The sequence below is a fragment of the Cricetulus griseus genome, chromosome 6 (genome assembly GCF_003668045.3).
Source record: "Cricetulus griseus strain 17A/GY chromosome 6, alternate assembly CriGri-PICRH-1.0, whole genome shotgun sequence".
Taxonomy (NCBI): Eukaryota; Metazoa; Chordata; class Mammalia; order Rodentia; family Cricetidae; genus Cricetulus; species Cricetulus griseus.
Window position 1 is genome coordinate 85,385,744 of NC_048599.1, and position 24,279 is coordinate 85,410,022.

Genomic DNA, 24,279 nt, shown 5'->3' on the forward strand with positions numbered 1-24,279 from the left:
ATTGCTAATGTATTCGTTTGAGGATTTTTTTTTTTCTCACACAAACTCATGTAATCCCGAATGAGGACAAAAGATGATGGTTTAGAATGACCAGACGTTGAACCAAGAGATCTAACAATTTAATACTTCCAGTTTTAAAACAGGGTGTTGATGAGGAAGGGGTTTTATATCTAAGAGCTTCATACAAGTAGTATTGGAGGGGCCAGTGAGATGGCTTAGTGTGTAAAGGTCCTTCTGCCAAGCCTGATGATCTGAGTTCAGTCCCCAGAACCAACATGGTAGAAGGAGAGAACTGACTGTAACAAGTTGTCCTCTGACTTTCACAAGTGTACTGTGGCACTCACACACACACACACACACACACACACACACACACACACACACACACACACACAAATAAATAAATAAATATAGTATTGGATTTTCAGTGAAATTTTAGATGATAGTAAAGGAAATAATGGGAACCTTTTGAGGGATTCTAGTAAGAACAAAAAAATGATTTAAAAAGACCTAAAAGTTATAGCTACAGACACAAAAGAAATAGGATTAAATTTACCTTAAAATACTAAGGAAGTATAGTGGTACACTGTAATGATCTCAGCTCTCAGGAGATTCTATTGAAACAATAGAATCTCAGGTTTCGGGTCTGCCTGGACTGTGTAGCAAGACCCTGTCTCAGAACAATTTTTTTTTTAGGGGCAAATATGCAGCTTAGTGTTAGAGTGCTTCTCTGGCATGTGCAAGGCTCTGTTTAATCTCCAACACATCCAAAGACAAGAAAAGGGTTTTAGTGCAGGACAGAGACCAAATATGCAGTTTGAGGGCAAAACCAAGAAATGATGTTAGTCCTGATTTGAAGAAGCTAAAGAAGACAACAGGCAAAAAAGAGAGGAAGAAAAGAGAAAAAAGAAGTTAGATGCAAAGTAGGTGATCTGGTAGGAAAATAGAGAAAAGCTGTCATGAAGTCTGGCTGAGAAGAATCCCATCAGAGAGGAAGTGTGGGATTTACAGATTCCAAGGATCTCTTCACCAGCAATAAATATGGACAAGGAGAGCTGGGTGACAACAGAGTCCTGTGTGTTAGAACAGAGTGAAGAGAAAAGCACAGACGACAGAGCTAGGTGTGCAAGACAGAAGCAAGACTTGCACAGCAGAGTGCGATGCAGCAGAACCCTGGAAAACATGTCCAGGAGAAACAGCCTTTATCCGGGCACTTTTGCACAGTTAGGGGATGTTTCCCCAGAGAAAATGCAAAACACAATTACTTTGGATTTCAAGTGAAATTAGGCAAAGTCCTGGAAGCACGATTACCAAGAGCTCGTAAGAAGACAAAGAACATTTATGGTAACCTGATTGTAAAATATAGCATATGAAAAACATTTTTTTGTTTGTTTTTGTTTTTGGAGACAGGGTTTCTCTGTGTAGCCCTGGTTATCTTGGAACTCACTCTGGAGACCTGGCTGGCCTTGAACTCAGAGATCTACCTGCCTCTGCCTCCTGAGTGCTGGGACTAAAGGCGTGTGCCACCACTACCTGGCATGAAAAGTATGTTTAATTACCACAATATTTATACTTTAAAATTTCCCTTTGCTATACAGTGTATGGACTCAGTAAGATTTCCCAAATGTTTTGTGTTGATTTCCCATGCTGGTCTGCGTGCTTTCCCTGCCACACTTGCACTGAGTGACAACCCTACTAGAGATGTAAGTGTTTCTTCACACTTAATCTCACAGGGAAGCAGCTGATACTCAGTCTTCTTGTTTCTATGCTAACTCTCAGTGGGAAAGGAACTGAATCAGTAGATAGTCAGCAGTGGACCATAGCAGGCTTTAAGAAATGTGTTTGGAAGCCTAAGACTTCAGCGTTTGAAACTCTGGTAGGTGGGTGTGTAGTGCACACTTGTAATCTCAGCACTCACAAGACTGAGGCAGGAGGATTGTGAATTCAAGAACATTATGGGGCCAGCAGATGGTTTAGTAGGTAAAAGTGTGTGTGCAATCATAATGGTCTGAGCTCAGCCTCCTGAAAGTTGCCTTCTGACCTGGGCCACATGTGTGCCATGGCACTCATGTATTCATACTCAAACACACATCATACACACAATGCCCCCATACACATAATAGATAAAAATGGAGAGAGAGAGAATCCTGGCGTATGTAATAAGACTCTGTGTTTAAAAAGAAAAGGGAGGCTGGTTAACACTTAAGAGCACATACTGCTCTTGCAGAGGATCTGGGTTTGGTTCCCAGTACCTACACTGAGTAGTTCACAACTACCTATAACTCTAGCCCTGGATCCAGGGCCTGCCCTCCTGCGTAAGGCACCTGCACTTATGGTCACACCCTTACCCACACACATACACATAATGAAAAAGGAAAGAGGAAAAAGAAAAAGAACTAAGCTCTGGCAGGAATTTGACTATTATAAACAAAGATCCTGGGCTGGTGGGATGGCTCAATGGATGCAGGTGCCTGCCTGCTGCCATGCCTGATAGTCTGAGTCCCATTCCTTGGACCCACGTGGTAGGAGAGAATCCACTCTTAGGTTGTTCTCATGGGACACGGCAGCATGCACATACCCACATACATACAAAATAATCAATGTAAAAATACTAGTGAGGGGGGCTGGAGATGGCTCAGTGGTAAAGAGCACTGGCTGCTCTTCCAGAGGACCTGGGTTCAATTCCAGCACCCACATGGCAGCTCACAACTGTCTATAATCCCAGTTCCAAGAGATCCAATATCCTCATTCAGGCAAACCAATGTACATGAAATAAAAAGTAAATAAATCATTAAAAAATACTAGTGAACCAGGGTCCTGCAGGGAGAGCTTACTCTCAGAGAAGCAGCATGTGAGAACTAAGCCCCTTGGCCTAGCCTTTCTGGGGAGTTGAGCTGTGTGGAAACAGGCCCCTCTATCCTTAGCAACACGTCTGTTTGGGACAAGTGCTCTATTCCACTTCTATTTTAGGAAGATTCTTTATGGGATCTGGTGGCTGCTTTTAAAGTGACCAAGGAAAGAAACTAGGGCTTTGCCTTTCCCCTGCATAGACTTTTCATAGCTCTTAAGGCCATGAGGTTGAGTAAGTTTTTCTCTTCCTGCTGCAGGAAAATGTATTGCTAATACTGTGGTCTGAAAATGAACTCTGCTGTGATAGTTACTTTGGCAGAAAACAAATCTTGGTTTGAAATGCCCCTGCTTTAAGTTGCTGCTAGAGTAACCGGGTAGGCTCATCTAGGTCTTTCACTATTTCACAAACTGCCAACTGCATCTGCCGCAATGACAGCTCCGTTTCCCAGATTGATTCACCTACATAGAGATTAAGGATTGATTAGCCCCTACTGAATTTCTTCCAAACTTTGGGGCTAATTTTTTTGTTTTGTTTTACATTTCATAATATTTATTTGTGTATAACAGACACATGCAGGTCAGAAGACAACTTTTTAAAAGATTTTTTATCTTTTTCTTTCCTTATTTATTTGTTTGTTTGTTTGAGGCAAGATCTATGTATCCCTGGCTAGCTTTGACTTCACTATGTAGACCAGGTTGGCCTCAGACTCACAAAGATCCACCTGCCTATGCCTCCCAAGTACTAAGATTAAAGATGCGCACTGCACTGCTGTGTGGAGGCATATACCTTTAATCCCAGCATTTGGGAGGTAGAGGTAAGTGGATCTCTGATTTCAAGGCCAGCCTGGTCTACAGAGTGAGTCCCAGCACAGCCAGGGATACACAGAGAAATCCTGGAAAGAAAAAAAAAAAAAAAAGAAAGGAAGATGCACACTACCATGCCTGGCCTGTAGGACAACTTCAGGTCATCAGGCAAATGCTCTTATCTGCTAACCCATCTTTCTAGCCCAGTTTGGGGTTATTTTAGAATCTAAATATCTTAGATATTTCACTTACAACTAAGCCTTTGTTGGTGATGAGAATACAGAGCTTCTCAGTAGTCACCTGCAGTGTGGCAAGCACTGCATTTGAGTTGGTTTCTCCTAAATCACATTATAGATTGACTTAGAGTATGTTCATGCATGCATCTACCTGTGTGTGTATGTACATACACACAAGTTCCATAGAGTCATATGGAGACCAGAGGACAACTAGTTGGAGTAGGTTCTCTACATACCATATGGGTAAGGTATGACCTGGCAAAGGAACTCAGGTCAATGACAGTCTTGATGTCAGATGCCATTACCTACCTAGCTGCCCAGCTGTGTTTTATTTCAGTTAGACTCACTTCTTTATTGTTTCAGAGAATGTACAGTCAATGAACCCAACAGTTTCCTGATTCATATCTGTGTACAGAAGCTCATTCCAAATGCACTACATATTAAAACCACCTTTGTGGAAATCCTCTTTGTACACAGGATCATCACTCACCTTTTCTCTAATAGATACACTGTACATTATAATAACAGAATGACAGGTAATAATCACAGGGCAGTGAAGTAGAAGGTGTTAGAAACCCAGTGGCTGAATTCACGTCTGCAAAGGTCTTTGTGGCTCTGTAGAAGAAGCAGTGGCTTTAAGGCAGCTTTTGCTTGTGTGCTGTCTAAACTGCTTCAGAGTTCTGCAACCCAGGCTGAGCAGTCATGCTCCACTGACTTCTCTCATCAAGTTACCATTGCCAAATTCTGTAGCAGATAGGCAATGCAAAGAAAACATTTAAAAGCTTTAGGCCTTGTCTGAGCTTCACAAGGAAGGAAAGAACAAATCCAGGAATTGTTACTTCAGGGACCAATTTGTAGAGAGGAACATACCTTTGAGGTTTGCCAACTTTTTGAAGAACAAAACTCCAGTCTTTCAGAAAACCCCCAACAATGGAAAGAATGAAAGTATTTTCATAGTGAAATTTGAATACTCAGGGGTTCATGCTACACAGGAATTCAGTGAGTGTCTGTGACATCATCATGATATCAAGATGGAGTATAAAGTCATCCAGTGTATGACCTGGTCTAGGTTAGAGTTTGTTCCTTGGTGAGAGGGAAAACCTCCCACTCAAGATATGCCTGTGCACTGCATTTCCAGTCTATATGAGGAAAACTGATGTACAAAAGATAGCCAGTAAGCATGCTTAGAGTCCTATGTGAGACAAAGAGAACAATAGTAATGATCTTAAAACAGCAAAATTAAACAAAAGCAAGTGTATTCTTTAAAGTAGGGATTCTTAAACTGTTTCTAGACGCAGCCTTGTTTTCAATGAGAATTTTCTTCTTGAGTTTGTGTGTATGCATTTGTGTGTACAAACATGAGCACATGTGTGCAACAGCGTGTATGTGAAAGTCAGATGACAGCCTTGCATGTTGGTCCTCACCTCCCACCTCATGTAAGACAAAGTATCTTTGTTGGTTTTCTACTGCATAGCTGGGCTGGGTAGCCAACAATATTTTGGCCATTCTTCTGTCTTTGCATCTCCCACTCCCCCATACTCACACCCCTAGGAACACTGGGATGGCTAAATGCTCTAATGTAGAAATGTTTCTACTCTGGGGATATGTAGCAAGTACTGAAATCACTGAAAAAAATCTTCACCAACATGTCTCTTTCCTTCTCTCTTTTTCTTCCTCATAGACAGTCTTGAAGATATGAAGTAGTGTTCCATTTTGATTTGTATTTCTTCAAAGTTTTTTTGTTTGTTTGTTTTTCGAGACAGGGTTTCTCTGTGTAGCTTTGGCACCTATCCTGGCACTCGCTATGGAGACCAGGCTGGCCTCGAACTTACAGAGATCTGCCTGCCTCTGCCTCCTGAGTGCTGGGATTAAAGGCGTGCGCCACCAATGCCCGGCTCTAGTGATATATTTTTATATTTTGTTTTTCTAGAAAGGGTTTCTCTGTGTAACATCAGTCCTGACTGTCCTGGAACTTGCTTTGTAGACCAGGCTGTTCTTGAACTCACAAAGATTCGCTTGCCTCTGCCTCCCAAGTACTGGGATTAAAAGTGTGTGTCACCACAACAAACTGATTAGTGATATTTTTAATGTTGATTCTTTCATTTTTATTTTATTGAAACTTTATTATGCTGGGTGGTGGTGACTCACGCCTTTAATCCCTGTACTTGGCAGAGCAGTGGTAGGTGGATCTCTGTGAGTTTGAGGCTACCCTGATCTACAGAATGAGTTCCAGGTCAGCCAAGGCTACACAGAGGAAACTCTGTCTCGAAAAACAAAAATTAAAAAAAAAACTTTATTACAAAGAACCTGCAAATAAAAGATATCATGCAGTGAAGTTAACCAGAACCAAAGTCTACACATCTCAGTGAATATACAGTGAGAGTATCCATTCTGAAGCTGAAGAGTTTCACATTGCCTTGTATGGCCTGAGTTATCCCTGGAACCCACATGGTAGGAAAACTGACTCACACACATCATCCTCTGACCTCCACATGTGTGCCTTGTCACACACATCTCCTGGCATCCCCAATGAATAAGTAAGTAAGTAAATAATAAAAAATTCAAATAGAGAAATGTATCATTAGAGACTCATAAATGAGATATGATGGGCTGGTGTTGCGTTAGGGATAGAATCACAAGGTGACTATTGCATTTGAGATAGTGTTTAAAACTACATCGAGGGGCTGCAGAGATGGCTCAGTGGTTCAGAGCACGTACTGTCATAGGACCCAAGTTTAATTCCTAGCATTTATATTAGGTGACTTACACCTGCTTGTAACAGCAGCTCCAACAGGATTGAAAACCTTTGGTCTCTGTGGGCACCTGCAGTCATATGTATGTGTACACACACACACACACACACACACACACACACACACACACACACACAAAATGAAATTTTAAAAACTATACCAAGGATGTGATTTCAGCATTATTAGTTCCTTTGCAGTTTAGACCATGACCTAGACACTAACTTTCTGCCCTGAGTATAAAATGTACATTGGAACTAGGGGAAGCTCTTCTTTGCCTGACAGTTTCATAAATTTAGGATACAACATTACCAGTTTAGACTCCATTTGCTGGAAATGTAGTCTGTCCCATTCTGTATCCTGGCTCATTTGCTGTATTTTTTATTTTCCTTATGTAAAATGACAATGGCACTGCCATAAACTTCCTGGGCAGATTAACCATTTCATAATTTTAAAGGCCTCTCTTCTGTACCACACCTTGCCAGAGGTTCTCAGCTGGCCTTGTAGTGTGTTAAAAGTTGATTTCTGTGGTAGTTTTCCATGAGAATAATATTTAATCTGGCTTTTCATCACAGCACTGTTAATATTAGAAAGGCTGATTTTATCCTAAATGGTAGCATACTCTGTTAAAGACAGTAGACAGTCTCCCCTGAGGGGAGCTCGTCTGTGAGAAGGGAAATGGACTAAATGGCTCTCGAAATGTTTTCTTGTTCAGTTCAGTGATCCATATCCTTCTTTTAGATGGCCATCAAATGAAAACTGGAATTTGGATTACTAATGTCCCCTTACTGCTTGCTACCTTCAGTTTAGTGTCCATTGCCACAAAAATGAACATGTTTTACATTTGTCATTTTCCTGTTAGGGAATTAGTAGTTTCTGGAGTCTGAAGGCTGCCCTTGGTGGTGACGATTACTGGATAATTGCCTATTCTCCTATGGAATTTCCATTTTTAGATTACACTGGCCTCTACAGCCTTTGTTTCTTTGGCAGGAAAACCCAAAGGCAACAGAGTACATTTTTTCCTCCTATCCCTGGCCCAGTTTAAACAATGACTCACATGGGCCCTGGGGCTTTGCTTCACATTTCCATTTAGGGGCCACTTTTACCCTTGTTCTAATTTGTCTCTTCTGTTCCTTTGGAATCCTTTCTATCCTTTGACACATAGGATGTGCTTCTGTGGTTATTGTTGGGGTACACACAGTACAGTACAGTACAGTACTACCCATAAAATACAGATAACCCAGGTCTGTCCTCAGCCATGTCATCCTTGTAGCAGCCAGTATAGATAGTTGGGCTAGTACTGAAGGATGTCTTTAGGGAAGTGAGGTCTGCTCAAGGCATTTGCAATGCCAGGTGGAGTGAAGGAGAATTATTCCTCTGGAATACAGGTAAAGACAAAGATGCTCTATTAACCTTAAAACTTCCTGGGAGGTACATGGCAGAGGTGGACATGACCTTCCAGAGGGGCATAATTGTAGGAAGGTTTCTTTTTAGAAGGACTTGAGAATTTTGCTAGTGGAAAAAACATACCCACTCCCTTATTCATCAGTGGTTCTCTCTGGTTTTACTTTTCACTCTGGTTCCAGCCTTCTGAATTTCATCTAGTGATGAATTCTTCATTTTTCTCTTTCCAGTTTTAACAGTGTATGCCAAGGAACTCACATTCTCTTTCGGGAATTCAGCTTTATACAAGCCACACCTCACAATAGGGCATCATTTTTACGGGCCTTCTGGAGATGCTTCCGAACTGTAGGCAAGAACGGTGGTAAGTCTAATTAACTTTGTTTTCCCCCATTTCCCACCCTCCCTTTTTCTATCCTTTCCAAACATTTTCCATTTAACAGTTCCTAAAAAATACCATTTATAGCTAGGTAGTGGTGGCTCATGCCTTTAATCTTAGCACTTGGGAGGCAGAGGCAGGTGAATCTCTGTGAGTTTAAGGCCAGCCTGGTCTACAGAGTAAGTTCCAGGACAGCCAGGACTGTTTCACAGAGAGACCTGTCTCAAAACAACCCCCAGAAAAAACACAAACAAACAAAATTATGTATTGTATTTATGTGTGTATGTAAGTTGCAAAATTGACATATTTAAGGTCTTTGGAATGCACATTTGGAGGTCACAGGGCAACTCTGAGTTGTTTCTCTCCTACCTTGTGGGTTCTGGGGATTGAACTCAGGTCATCAGGCTTGTTAGCACGTGCCTTTTTACCTACTGATCCATCTTGCCAGCCCACATCTGTTTTTATTATGGTCCTATAAATATGGCTTGACTGTAGGCTTTGGAATACCTTATTTTGAGATGACTATGCTGAGTCAGAAATATTATTAGCCATCATCACAATGACACCCATTAAGAACCAAGTATAGCTTTGAACACATGAGGTATAATAACTTCCTTAGCCTTCACAGCTGCTATCCCTGTTGGCTGCTATAATCTCCATCTTACAAATAATGAAACAGGATCAGAGAACTAAGTCATTTGGAAGGTTGTGTAGTAAATGACAGGCCCAGATTAATACTACCCTTGCAACCTGACTCCAAAGCTCTTGCTCTTGGCAAATATTAGAAGCTGTGTAATAAATAAAAGGAATAAAGTAAAACAGAGAGACTGCATTTTACAACTTTGTGTTCTTTACAGTTTCAAATTTGTGGCAGGTTCCTATCATACAAAGATATAGGCACCATATCTACAACAGTAGTGTGTTCTCTCTCTCTCTCCCTCTCTCTCTCTCTCTCTCTCTCTCTCTCTCTCTCTCTCTCTCTCTCTCTCTCTGGTGACTCCCTCAATATGTCTAACTCATTATTTTGTAGTGATTCTGCTCAGTGATCTTTGCTCTTACTGTGGTTTTTGTTTGGGGGCAAGACTGATGTCTATATAAGACACTAAACTTCACACTTAAGTGTTGCATATCCCATCTCTCTCCTTCTCCTTGGGCACCTCTCTTCTTCAAGACAGAATATTGAAATTAGGAGATTACTAACCTATAGTGGTTTCTAAGTGTGCAAGGGGAAAAAATTGAGTTGCATCACTTGAAATCAGAACCTAGAAATGCTTAATTTTAGGGAGGAAGGCATGTCAAAACCTGAGGAATCCAAAAGGAAGGCTTCTTCTATCAACCAGCCGATTGGGGGTATAAAGGAAACATCTTGAAGGAAATGTTCTTGGGATGCTCTTCAAATGATGGGAAAGAAAAACTGTTGAACTGGGCATGGTGGCACATACCTGTAATTCTAGTACTTAGGAGGTTGAGGTAGAAAGATCTGAGTTCAAGGGTATCCTGTGCTGTATAGCAAGACATCAAAACACATACGGGGGAAGAGGAGGCTGAGAATTAACTCAGTGGTTAAGAGCACTTGCTGCTCTTGCAGAAGTACAAGCACCCACATGGCATCTCACCATGTTAGAGTAAGTGGGTGGACACAGTATTCAGCTGATTTCTTTATGTATGGCCACGGAAACCTTTAAAAAAATGATCCAGTACCATATTAGATCATTTCAACCATCCTAACAAACAGATAATGGAGGCATTATTTTGCCCACTTTGTAACTAATAAAATTGCTTAACTTGGGTGACTCCCTGTTAGAGAAGTTCACACCCATGCTCTCAGATGTGTCTTTCTTCCTGAGTACCTCTCTTTCTCTCTTATGTTTCATGCTTAAGTCTATATTAAATTAAAATCATTAATAAAAATCTGGACTCTGAGGAAGAAAGAGAATTAAATAAATAAATGGAAATTGTTTAACTTGGAAGAGGGTTGCACAGCTAGCTCCTTGTCAAGCTGCAGTCGACTTAGATTTGCTGATATGCTCATTCTATGCTTTTTCTACGGGTTCTACTTTGATTGCTGCTTCATTGACATGTAACCCTAAAGGTCGCTCATATCTGTTTTCCCGTCACACAAGAAGTATCTCGCATATGAGCAATAGCATCCTTCCCTTTACAGAATGAAAGATGGACTCAACCTTAAGCGAACTAGCCCACTGGTCTCTATGTAAACACCTACACACTGTGTATAAGTGAAGTCTATACTACTGCAGACTCTGATCTTTGCCAATCCTTTCTTATCCCTTGGTCAGTCATCAGAGACTCATTGACGATCTGGTATGCTGAAGAATGTTGGATGGTTTTGGTGATATGGCATATGGAAAACAACCCAAATACCCTTATTTTTTCCTGACTTAGAAGTAGGGCCTCTTCAGGAAGTCACAAGGGATTCATATAGCATTTGAACTCTAAGCAGATGTGGATTTCTTTATCTTTCTAATCACAGCTGCCAGTGATGGATCCAGCTGCTGAGGAAAGCAAATCCCAAATTCTCTCTGATGCTCTTGGGCCATAAACAAGACTTAGATTTCAGACTGGACACTCATTTCTAGGTTTCTCAGTTATGTAGCTTCTGATTTCTTAAAGACCAACTGCAAAGTTTGTGTCTAGATGAGCCTAAAATCTTTCCTGAAACACTTGTAATACCGTCTCTGCTTCTTCCAGGAAACTTTGGAACACCTTCCAGAGTGTGTCAGTTCCTGGTTTTAATCCGGAATGAGCAAAAGCTCTTGGAGGCAGAGCTTGGAAGGAAAAGATTTATTAACCCCTACCCCAATTCAGCCGAGCTGCACTATGCTGTTCTTCTGCAGATAATTCCCTTAAAGCATCCTATTCATATTTTAGCATTAACAGGAAGAGGCTAAACCTTCTGGGAGGTATCAAAGGAGGCTGGAGTTCCAGTGCAGCAGTTCTAAAACGAAGCCACCTGTAGAAACTGAGGGAGTGGACCCCTCCGGCCAGAAACATTTTCTTCCAGTTTTTAGCATGTACAGAGATTCAATGTCATTTCTGCACGACTGAGTTCTGAATGATGCTAATTTCCCTGTGTCTGAGTTTCAGATAATCTCATGAACACTACAGTAAGCCTCTTGCTATCTGGACAACTTTGGACTTTTGGAAGCAGAAAGATCTATTCAAATGTAAAAGACCTTTAAAATTCATCTCCTTGCTTTGCTATTTCTTTCAGTGTGGAGAGATTAATCTGAATTTTCTGAGCCTAGAAAAGACTGAAATTCGTTTGAAGTTAATCTTTGCTTCTGTTTGGGAGTATCAGCCCCAAAGAGCTTTTGTTCAGTTTCTTTCAATAAGAATATAGCTAAAGGCTTTGTTCTTTATGAACAGAAATACATATTTGACATATATTTTCAGTTGATAAAATAATGGTAGGTACTTCTACTGTGAAGAAGTGTCTACCAAGAGAATTGTCATCATGACACAATTAATATCTGAAACAACTATTGTCATACACTGTTTACCAGACAGTGGTGACTGTGAGACCCAAGAAGCAATTGACAAGGACAGCCTGGAACTCATAGAAATCTTCAAAGGCACGCACCATCACCACCCGTCATTTCCTTTCCTCTTCTTTCTTTCTCTTTTATTGTATCATTTATTTACTTACTCGTTTATTTATTTTGAGATAGGATCATAGTAACCTTTGTTGTTGGTTTTAAGATGGGGCCTCAAGTATCCTAGGCTAGCTTCAAAGTTCCTATGTAGCCAAAGATGACCATGAACTCTAATCCTCCTGCCTCTACCTCCCAAGTGCTGGGAATGCAGGCTTCCCATCAGAGAATAGGTAACAGTGTAGGGAGAGAGATGTGCAAATAACACGACAGTTTTCTGGAGTTTCAGAGGTGCAGATTGTGGTTGAGGGAGGCCGAGGTGGCCAGACTTGGCAGACTAAAATAGCACTGACAAAGGTTGTTCAGGGATATGAGAATCTCTAGCTACAAATTTTGCACATTTTACGAGTTTAAAGGCAGTGGTGGTGCACGCCTTTAGTCCCAGCACTCGGGAGGCAAAGGCAGGCTGATCACTGTGAGTTTGAGACCAGCCTGGTCCACAAGAGTTAGTTCCAGGACAGCCTCCAAAGCCACAGAGAATACCTGTCTCAAAACACCCAAAGGGGGAAAAAAAGAGAGAGAGACACCAGAAACAGCAGGTCAGACATTCCAGTCAGATGGAAAGACCTCAAAATATGTCTGGTGTTTACTGGGTAAGAATCTCAGCAGTTTAAAAGCAGAGTACTAACGGGTGGAGTGTAGCTCAGTGGTTTAGTACATGCCTAGCATGCACAAGGCCCTGGGTTCAATTCCAGCTCTGAAAACCAAAAAGCATCAAAGCATTGATCTGACCTCTAAGTAACTTAACTGTATACATACCATGTAATGGCTGGACTTAATGACCTTCGGCTTTACCATGGTGTGAAAGTGGTATGCTATCAGTAGATGCTATTTTGAGGGGCTGCTTAAGAGGTGGCTCGGTGGTTAAGAGCACTGTGAGTGTCACTCTTCAAGAGGATCTGAGTCCAATTATTAGCACCCATGTTAGGCAGCTCATTGCTGCCTGTAACTCTGGCCCCATTGCAGTCCCAACACTTCTGGCTCCAAGGGCACCTTGCACGCATATACACATACCACCCCACACACATATACACATAAAAATAAGAACATACCTTTTAAAAATGGCTGAGACTAGTGTTAACCTACTTTTAATCTCTTTTCTTTAAGTTAGGGTCACTATTCAACCTGGGTTTTATTGGCTGCTTTTTGAGAAAGGGTCTCTTGTAGTTCATCTGACGTTGAACTCAGTGGATAGCCAAGGATGACTTAGACTTTATGATCCTTCTATCTCTGGCTCCTCAGTGATGGGATCCCAGGCATGCACCACCAAGCATGTTTTAAGCAGCGCTGAGGATCAAACCCAGTGACTTGTGCCTGCCAGGCAAGCACTCTGTCAAGTGGAGCTGCATCCCCAGCCCTAGGAACTCTGAAGATTAGACTTGGTGAACTAAGCAGTTCACAAAAGGACAAACACTGCCTGATTCTCAGTATAACTCCTTAGACGATGTACCAGCAAATAGGAATTTTGGAAGCATGAGGACATGAAATTCCTTTGGAAAAGGATAGAAAGTTCATTCTGACTGGGGTTTAACCTGTAAGAGGAAATGCTCATTGCAGATTAAAGGAAATAGTGCTGAATGCTTATTACGTGTCAGCCAGAGAAAACTGTTTTCCATATATCCAGTTAATCATCAAAGCAAACATGAGTCAGTACGATTACTACCCTTTTCACATTAGGAAACTGAAGGAGGCCAGGCGTTGGTGGCACACGCCTTTAATTCCAGCACTGGGGAAGCAGAGACAGGCGGATCTCTGTGAGTTCGAGGCCAGCCTGGTCTACAAGAGCTAGTTCCAGGACAAGCTCCAAAGCAATACACAGAAACCCTGTCTTGAAAAACCAAAATAGAAACTTGAAAGAGAATTAAAAGCACATGTCACAAAGTTTTTAAAAATTAACGAGTATGATTATTAGTGCATGTATGTGTATGTTCATGCACACGCATGTGCGCAAGTGCTGGGTGGAGATGAAAGGAAAATTTTGTGGAGTCAGTTCTCTCTTTACACATTTGTGTAGATTCCAAGAGTCCATCTCAGACAAGTGCCAGTGAGCCATCTTGCTGGCCGGCCACAAAGCTCTTTAAGCAGCGAGACTCATATTCACAAAGGCCATGTTTGTAACACTCTGCTGGACTTCTTGAATGCATATGACCCAGTTATGAGGGCTTCATGCGTCCTAAAAAGAATTGCATGCTTTCTCCTGAAGTTGGTTGAACCCTATCACTGACAAGTGTGGGAAAGAGTGCCAGGCAATTAACTAAGGCCAAAGGCAGAAACCAGTTAGGAAATAGAAATGACTGTGGACCTGGAGATCTGTTTAAGGAGAAATCTTGATAAAATATGCTGATTGAGTAGGTGTGGGGTGTGGTTAAGAAGTAAAAGTGAATGCCAGGACTGGGACTGGGGACATAGATGCTCAGAGGTTAAGAGCGTTGCTGACCTTCCAGAGGACGTGAATTCAGTTCCTAGCAGCCATATCAGGTGGATCATCACCACTGTGACTCCATCTCCAGAGGATCTGACACCTTCCTCCAGCCTCCACAGGCACTGTACTCACATGTACAAACACACACACACACACACACACACACACACACACACACACACACACACACACACAAAATGTCTTTAAAAACATGAACAAATTCCAGGATCTAAAATATTGCCAATTACCTCTTAGAAGGGAGAGGCAGGATAGAAGTTCAAGGCTAGCCTGGGCTTACATAAGACTCAGTCTCAAGTAAAAAAATATCCAGTTTTATTCCTTCCTTTCCTTTCCCTTTCTCTCCCTATCTTCACTATGCATTTCATTTTGAGCTCACTGTGGCTTTGTCTTCATGGTCTAGGCAGATTCAGACTGTAAATATTTGTTTACCACACTGTGGAGGCAGAAATTCTTTTTCTCATGGAGTCTGTGGCCTTGTAATCAGAGATTTATCAAAAATCCCACTTTTAGCTGGGCGTTGGTGGCGCATGCCTTTAATCCCAGCACTTGGGAGGCAGAGGCAGGCAGATTTCTGTGAGTTTGAGACCAGCCTGGTCTACAAGAGCTAGTTCCAGGACAGCCTCCAAAGCTACACAGAGAAACCCTATCTCGAAAAACCAACCAACCAACCAAACAAACAAACAAAAAATCCCACTTTTAGACTTTGAACTCTAGGAATCAGAGAATTTTCAACATCTAATTGTATGGTTTTTAAAAGTCTGCCAAGTTTTCTAAAATAGCCACCATTGTGTTAGGTGGTGAGAGGAGGAGTTCAGACAGATGAGGCTCAGCTAAAGCTCTGTCCTGACTTTCCTTAGCTGCTTTTCCCAGGCAGCAGCCCCTACCCTCATTTCCCCCAGAGTGAGAGTAGACAACAGACACAACTTCCTGAGATCCTAGGGAAAAAATTGACAATGTCTTTTGCCTCAAATTTTTCACCTCCCTGCCTTCGATAACTCAGCTTTTCCTCTATTTAATTCCCCCATTTCTGTTATTTGGATCTGCCACACATGTCATGCAAACATTCCTGGAATGTGTTTGTCACCTTCTCCTTTTCCACTCAAACCTCCTCACCCTCAGCTCACAAGACCCTGGGGTTGCTAACCTCCTTTAAACTTCCGGGTCTGGGTTTAAAGGTCAGCTCCTTGAAGGACCTTCGCTATGCCACCCTTAGTCATCTAAATGAGGGTCCACCATGATTCCTTTTCATATATACATACATGCATACATACATACATACATACATACACACATATATGTTGAAAGAAGATGCTTGCAAAGGAATGGCACTGTTAGGAGGCATGGCCTTGTTGGAGGAAGTGTGTCACTGCATGGGTGGGCTTTAAGTTCTCCTTTGCTCAAGCTTCCCTCAGTGTGACAGTCAACTTCCTGTTGCCTCTGAGTCAAGATGTAGGACTCTCAGCTCCAGCACCACATCTGCCTGCAGGTTGCCATGCTCCTTTCACGATCATAATGGACTGAACCTCTGAAAGTGTAAATGAGCCGCCTTCAATGAAATGTTTTCTTTGTAGGAGGTGCTGTGGTCATGGTGTGTCTCCACAGCACTAAAACCCTAACTAAGACGTATGATTTCTCAAGGCAGGCTTCTCTGCATAGCCCTAGATGTCCTTGAATTCTCTCTGTAGAAGACCAGGCTATCCTTGAACTCAGAGATCTGCCTGCTTCTGCTGAGATTAAAGACATGAGCCACCACACCTGGCCACTCTTATGTTTTTAAATTTTCTACGTTTATTTATTTGTATGTTTATATTATTTGTACATTTGCTTGTATGTTTATGGTGTATGTGTGATGTGTGTGTGCATATAAATGTGTATATCATACTCATGCATGCCATGGTGCATGTGTGGAAATCACCTGTGAATTCCAGGGATTAAACTCAGGTCATTGGTTTTGGTAGACAGAGTCATGTTACCAGTCCTATCTGTCTGTCTGTCTGTCTCTGTCTATCTTAAGATTTATTTTTGTTACATATATGTTTTATATATGTGTGACTATATGCCATGTGCATGCATACATTCATGTGTGTGCAGAAGAGAGTATCAGATCCCCTGGAACTGGATTTACAGGCAGTTAGGAGCCACCCGTGTGGGTGGTAGGAGCCAAACTTAGGTCCTCTAGAAGAGGAGGAAGTACTTTTAACCTCTGAGCCATCTCTCCAGCCTCCCCACATTTTTCTTCCTCATCATTTTCTGTGATTCCTGACAATGTATTTATTTGAATGACACTATTTAATGTCTGTCTCCCTTATTAGATTGTAAGATTTATAAAGTCAAGACCCTTATTCATTTTGCCAGTAATTATATAGGCAAGTAGTTTCTTTCTTTCTTTCTTCCTTCCTTTCTTTCTTTCTTTCTTTCTTTCTTTCTTTCTTTCCTCCTCTTCCTCATCATCCTTCTCCTCCTTCTCCTCCTCCTTCTTCTGTTTTTCAAGAAAGAGTTTCTTTGTGTAACAGCTGTCCTGGAACTTGCTTTGTAGATTGGCTATTGAAATTTGTTTTTCCTTTTCTGTATCTTATAGGCACTTTTTGCTTTTTTATTTATTTTTATGGCATGGTCTTACTATGTACCCTTGCCTGGCATGGTGATGTGAAACTTTAGTCCCAAATACTTAGACTTGGTTAAGAGGATCATTTGATCCCATGACTTCAAGGCCAGTTGAAGCAAGATAGTGAGACCCTGTCTCAGAATAAAAGAATGCAACCATGGTTTCTACTTACGTACCAACCACATGGAGGCATTGACGTTCATTCTCTAAGAGCTTCACTAACAACTAGTACTGTGCTGAAGTACTGTTGAATTATACTGTAACTATAGCTAAGTACCTCAGAAGTAGTATTTCCAATGCCTATTGGTACATTCCAAATTATTTGAATGATTTAGTTCATTAACTGTATGCAAACCTTAAAAATTAGTGCAAAGAAACTGTTTTTTCTCTCCTTAGACAGGATCTCTCTTTGAGGCCTTGTCAGTCCTGAACTCTACCTATGTAGACCAGGCTGGCCTCCAATTTACAGAGATCCTCCTGCCTCTGTCTCCTGAATTCTGGAATTAAAGGCGTGTGCCACCACACCTTTCTCCTTCATTTGTGTTCGATTCTAAAAGACATCACAAACTAGTGGCTGTCCAACTGTACGTGCCTTGACCTGCAGATATTCCTTTGGCTTGCAATATTAAAAATGCTTTAAAAAATTAGATGCCAACATTACACATAAAAATTTCAAGTGCAACTTCACTTAAAGAATGGAGAACCCTCCCAAAACCGTGCCCACATTCCTTCAGGAGGACAGATCATCAGGGTGGAGCTGCAGCTGCTCCAGTTAGACAGGGCATGTGGCCTCAGACTTACCACACCCCCAGCTGCCCAGCTTCACCTGCTCATGATTCCTGCTTGGCCTCCCAGAATTTGCTAGTATTTCGAGAGCTTTTTGGCCCCTGCATAATCACTAAAAGGCAGAGTTATACTCTCAATTCAGAATATGGGGAGCCAGGAGCTTATTTCTCAACTAGATTCAAATTTCTTTATCTCCTTGTTATTATGGGGTCTTATAAAGCATTATCAAAAGAGATCTTAGAAATAATTGCATCTTGAACTTAGGGCTAGTACTTTTTAAAGAAGGGAGGAGGTATGAGGAGGTGTGTGTGTGTGTGTGTGTGTGTGTGTGAGAGAGAGAGAGAGAGAGAGAGAGAGAGAGAGAGAGAGAGAGAGAGTGCCTGTGGAGTTCTGAAGAGGACACCAGAACCTCTAGAGCTGGGGTTATAAGAGGTTGTGAGCTACCTGACATGGGTACTGCCTGAACGTGGGTCTTGTGAAAGAGCAGCAAGTGCTCTTAACCACTGAACCATCTCTCCACACCCATGATTTCATTTTCACTGTGGCAAAATATGTATAATATTTGTCACTTTAATTATTGTTTTATATCTAGCTCTGTGACATTGAGCATATTCTCACTGTTTTGTTACCACCATCCAACTCTAGAACTCTTTTCATCTAAAAAACTGAAACTGTACTCATTAAACAATGACGTCATTTCCCCTTTATAACTCATCTTTATACTTCAGTCCTAACCTATTTGACTGTCCTAGTATTGTACAACAATTTCCCTTTCGTGGCTATTTTTTTTCCCTTAAGCCTTATGGTTTCAAATTCACTTATGTTGTAATGTGTTTCAGAATTTAATTCCTTTGATGGCTGAACAGTATTACACTGTGGACAAGCACCGTATTTTGTTTATCTGTGGTTCTTGTTAACAGACACTTAGATTGTTTCCACATTTCCACTAATGTGGGTAATACTACTAAGCACACAGGCATAGATATCTTGGTTGAGTCCTTGCTTTTGGTTCTTCTGGGCATGTAAGTAGAGCTAAATTACTACTTAATTTTAGTAATAGTAATTATTTTGAGTAGCTGCTTCACTGGTTTCTATAAAGGCTGCTAGTATTGCATTTCACATTTTTACCAGTAATACAAGAGGCTCCAGTTTGTTCATATCCTGTTTGTACATATATATGTATGTAGAGGCTAGAGGTCAATTGCTGCCCTTGATGTATCTATTTTAATCTGTGTGGATCAGTGTCTTACTTGCATGTGTGTCTGTACCTCATTAATCCGTAATGTCATCTACTATGCTGAATAAAAGTGGCAGAGGCAAGCATCCTGCCGTATCCCTAACCTTCGAGGAAAGGCTTTCCAGGATCTGCTTTTCAGATAAAAGCACATCAAGGAAGTATAGCTCATGCATACAAACAGCCTCAAACACTGTTAGATTTGTCTTTAACATTCTGGTTTCCACTCTAATCTTTTTTGTTTAATTATTTGATAATCCAGATGTCAAAAAAGGAAATGGTAATACATTTATTTTTGTGTCAAAGCTGAGTTTATCACATTCCTCAGTGAAGAATGTTCACTTTGGAGAAAATAGTGAATGATCTTTTAGTTAAAAAAACTTTATTGCTTGGGGGCTGGGGAGATGGCTCATTCAGTAAAAGTCCTGCTGTGTCAGAATGAGGACCTGAGTTCAGTCCCCTGCACCAGTGTAAAAAGCTGGGGGTGAGGTATACATTTATTATCCCTATGCTGAGTCAGAAAGCTGGGGGTGGGGTATACATTTATTATCCCTGTGCTGAGTCAGTCCTCGCTCAGTCAGCGATTCCCAGCTCCAGTGAGAGATCCTGTCTCAAAAATCAAGTGGTGGTTCCTAAAGTTGACCTCTGGCCTCTACACACATGCATGCATACATACATACATACATACATACATACATACATACATACGCATCTGTATACACTTGCACACATACATACACATACAAACACTTAATGTTTAGAGAAAAATAAAAGTATCTATTTTTTCTCTTCCTCCTTCTTTATCACTGGCCAGACAAGTGATTTAACCCTGAGCTACATAACACCTCCTTTTAACTCCTAATCTGAAGGCCTAAACTCTTTGTATTTAGTTATAGCTTAATAGCAAGCAGTAAAGCTCAGTGAGGTCAGGACTGTAGGTCTAATCTGCTAGGATCAGTGCCTTTATCAGCTCATGTCCTCTCCCTCTCTGCTGTGAGGATAGATAAATCTACCAGCCAGGGAGAGGTCCTTTGTAAGACACCAGCCCTGCTGGCACTTGGATCTTAGGTTTCTAGTCCACATAGAACTTGTGAGGAAAATGTATTGCCAGTTTTAAGCCTCCAGTCTCTAGGATTCTTGTGGTAAGCTGTGCCCACTAGTCACCATGGCACATACTTTTCCTCATAGTTTCAGAAAGTAATTTTGTTTTTCATGCACAGTACAAACCCTGTTTTGATACATCACAAACATTTTATCTCAGGTTGTTAGTATGACAACATGTGTCCCTGCCTTATGAAATTGTACTTGATAAGCCTGTATTTTATGGGTTTATTTTAATATAGAAATATAGCCAGGCCTGGTGACAAATGAGAGGCAAAGGAAGAAACTGAATTCACAGCCAGCCTGGTCTACAAAGCAACTTCCAGGTCATCCAGGGCTACAGAAAGAGACAGGGCTACTCTGTCAAAAAGAAAAAAAAAAAGTGACAGAAATAATAGTAGCCTCTTATTTGATTTGATCCTTATTCTCACCCCTGACTTATATCAGTCAGAAAACTTCAGTAAAAGCAGGATGAGTTCTGGGAGCTAAGGAGTCAGTCCAGTGTCTTAGTGCTTGCCCAGAATGTTCAAGGGCCTAGGTTGGGGGTGTGGATAGGGAAGAAAAACCAAACAAACAAAAACTTCTTACAAGGATGAATTCTGGCTGGTCATGGGGACGTATGCCTGCAATCCTAGCTCTCAAGAGGCAGAGACAGGAGGATCCACTGCAAATTGAAGACCAATATGGTCTACACATTCAGGCCAACCAAGACTAAACAATGAATCTTTTCTCAATACATGGATGGATAGATGGGAGGGAGAGAGGGAGGGAAGGAGGGAGGGAGGGAGGGAGGGAAGGAAGGAAGGAAGGAAGGAAGGAAGGAAGGAAGGAAGGAAGGAAGGAAGGACCTCTAACAAAATACTGATATAAATCCGCTGTAAATGACTCTGGAAGATCTGCAACTTAAAGGCCTTAGCCTGGAGAGGACAGTCTTTATCAATTAAGGTGACATTGTCTGATAGTATTGGGAATATCCTTTTGAAGTATTAACTGTTCATGCTGATCTATTTGACTTTGTAAGTTTTGTGTTTAATATAATACTCTATTTCATTTTTTATCATTGCATTTATAGTTACAAATGTGACTACATTTTTACTAGTTGTTAGTATCTTGGCATTTCGATAGTTCTAGTTTGTAATTTCCAAGTATTTTATACAATAATATGTTTCCTTTGTGTTTGCTTCCATAACTGGATCATCCAGAAACTAGATATGACCAGATACAAAGATTTTGTGTAATCATGCCCGTTATGTCATTGTAGCCCTGGATGGAAAGGAAGACAGCTTGGGATGTTTCTCAGTGGTAGAGCATGTGCCTGGCTTCGGGAGTTCCTGGATTTGATCCTGGCATCACGAACATAGAGCAAAACAAACAAAACATAGAGCAGTTAAAAGCTTCCTAATCTGAGATACATTTACAATTTCAAATATGTGTATTTGTAGCTAAGGAGCAGTTGCTCCATGAACACTGGTTGGCAGTGCCTAGAGATTAAAATTTACTATGCAGTCTATTTAGTGTGCAATAGCACTTCTTGAGTCACTAGGACTGTAGTTACTACCACACTACACCAAGCTAAAGTAAGACATATATTTATTGATGCCACACACACTTAGCCAAGTGCTCTCCCACTGAACCATATTTCCAGCCATGTAAATTTTATAGGTTTTAACGAAATTTTATAGATTTTATGGTTGTTTGTTTTTTCGTTTGTTTGTTTGAGAAAGGTCTCTGTACCTAGTCCTGGCTATTCTGGGACTCATTGTGTAGATACAGCTGGTCTCAAACTCATAAAGATTCTCCTGCCTCTGTCTTTGCTTCCTAAGTGCTGGGATTAAAGGTATACACCACTAACCCTGATTAAGAAAAGTGTTTTTTTTATTAATTTATTTTATTTCATATGTATTGGTGTTTTGCATGCATACATGTCTGCGTGTGTGTGTGTATGTGTGTGTGTGTGTGTGTGTGTGAGAGAGAGAGAGAGAGAGAGAGAGAGAGAGAGTGAGAGAGAGAGAGAGAGAGAGAGAGTTAGACTGCCTGGAACTGGAGTTACAGACAGTTGTGAGCTGTCAAGTGGATGCTGGGAATTGAACTGGATCTTCTAGAGAGCAGCCAGTGCTCTTAACTGCTGCGCCATCTCTCCAAGCCACCAGAAAGGGTTTGTTTTAATAAGAATTGAAATTAAGTCTTCATAGAACCTTAAAGGTGCCTCTGAAAAACTACTGGTATCTGTAGAGGGAATATAGTATGAAAAGGAATCTACTTCAACCCCAAGTATATGTGTTAAAAATTGAAGCCAAGCCCTCCCAGTTAGCTAACAGTAGACTCAAGCCTAAATTTGGCCTTTCTGGCTGTCAGCCCAGTACCCTTATCAATATTATGCCTGCTGCTAAATGGACTTCAATACATGTTGTGCCTTTTCGTCTCTGAGATGACTGTATCATTTTCCAGCCCAACATGTAATCACAGGAGTTAGAGCATAAGAATGCATTTCAGTTGCTTGTGATGGTCTGTCTAACATTGCTACACAGATAAAGGAACTGGAAGTTAGATACTCTATAGAGTTTACAGTTTATTTTTTGAAGACAGAGTCTCGTGTATCCTTTACTAGACTCAGACTTGCTATGTAGCTGAGGCTAGCCTTGACCCCCTTATCCTCTGCCTTTACCTTAGTTCTTTACTTTTGAGTCTTGGTTCTTAGTACAGAAAGGAAAGTGCTTGCTGCCCTTTACATTTCATGTTGAAGGATGTAGGATGCAGATCCTGACATTAAAGAAAATGCAACCAAGAGTTTTTAAAACATTAGGGTGAACTGTCAAGTTTAACATACAGTGCTGTTTAAAGCCACCTCTACAGTAGATCTACCAGAACTTGAGTGGTCCCTCTCAGGTGTCTGAAGTTGCTTCTCTCTCTCTCTCTCTCTCTCTCTCTCTCTCTCTCTCTCTCTCTCTCTCTCTCTCAGTGTTCTGTTAGAAAAGTAAATGACTAAATTGAGTTTATCCACTATGAATCAAAATAAAACCAACTTAGGTTAAAGTTGTCAATTTAATAAACCATACTCAAATTTGATTGTTTTGGTGGGTTTTAAGCTGGAAGTATATAAAAGCAAATATAAATAGTGTTGAAAATTTAATCTTTTCCAGTTTTATTTTACTTGGCATTAAAACATGTTCTTCATGCCCACTGCCACCACCTGACCCTAATTTACAGCCCTTCTTTAGAACTCTAATTACACATCTTGGGTTGTTAAAAAGACAGATTCCTTGATCCCATCTCAATGGGCCTGGGGTTTCATCCTTGAACAAGTGGTTCAGGTTGTGTTCAGGGTCACTGAGGTGGGGGCCATGGAGTGGCTTTTACCTTGTTTTCTTTGCTCCAGTCCTAACACTGAGAAGTGTTTTCAACCTTGGTTATGTATTCAGAACACTTAGGGAGAGTTCTAAAACCCTGACACCCAGGCCCCACCCCACACCATACCAGTTAGTCAGAGTCTTTGGAGCTGACCCAGGCCTTTTCAACTCTGTAGGCAACTGTAATGCTCATCACAGTCTGAGAAGTGGGCTGCAAGATGGCTCAGCTTGCTGCCCTTGCAGAGGACTCTTCCAGCACCCACACAGTGGCTTAGTTCCAGGGGATGCCAGAGACCCTCTTATGACATCTGCAGGCACTAACTACGCACGTGGTCATATATGTACATATATGAGCCAAAATGCTCATACACATAATAAAGAAATAAATCTTTTTAAAATATAAAGAGTTTGAGAACTACTGAAAAACTCTTTGTTTTCATTTAATTTAAATTTTTTGTTATTGCTGCTGTTTTTGTTTTTTTGAGTCAGGGCCTCACTCTATATCCCAGACTGGTTTCAAACTCAAAATCCACCTGCCTCCATCTCCTGAGAGCTGGGATTATAGATAGGTGCCATCACACCACACAACAAAAACAGCTATTTTTTTTTCTTTGTTTGTTCGTTTGAGACGGGGTCTGTCTATGTAGCTCTGGTGCTTGCTATGTAGACCAG

The 24,279-nt window shown here is 41.1% G+C and overlaps 1 protein-coding gene across 4 annotated transcripts in view; it reads left to right on the forward strand.

The window, feature by feature from the left end:
* CUNH11orf49 (chromosome unknown C11orf49 homolog) overlaps positions 1–24,279 on the forward strand; it is a 181,930-nt gene that overhangs the window by 74,214 nt on the left and 83,437 nt on the right. For all 4 annotated transcript variants that reach the window (XM_027422535.2, XM_027422534.2, XM_027422536.2 and 1 more), the window contains one exon: positions 8,275–8,405. In XM_027422535.2, coding sequence (XP_027278336.1) covers positions 8,275–8,405 — 131 coding nt within the window. The remainder of the gene's footprint in view (positions 1–8,274; positions 8,406–24,279) is intronic.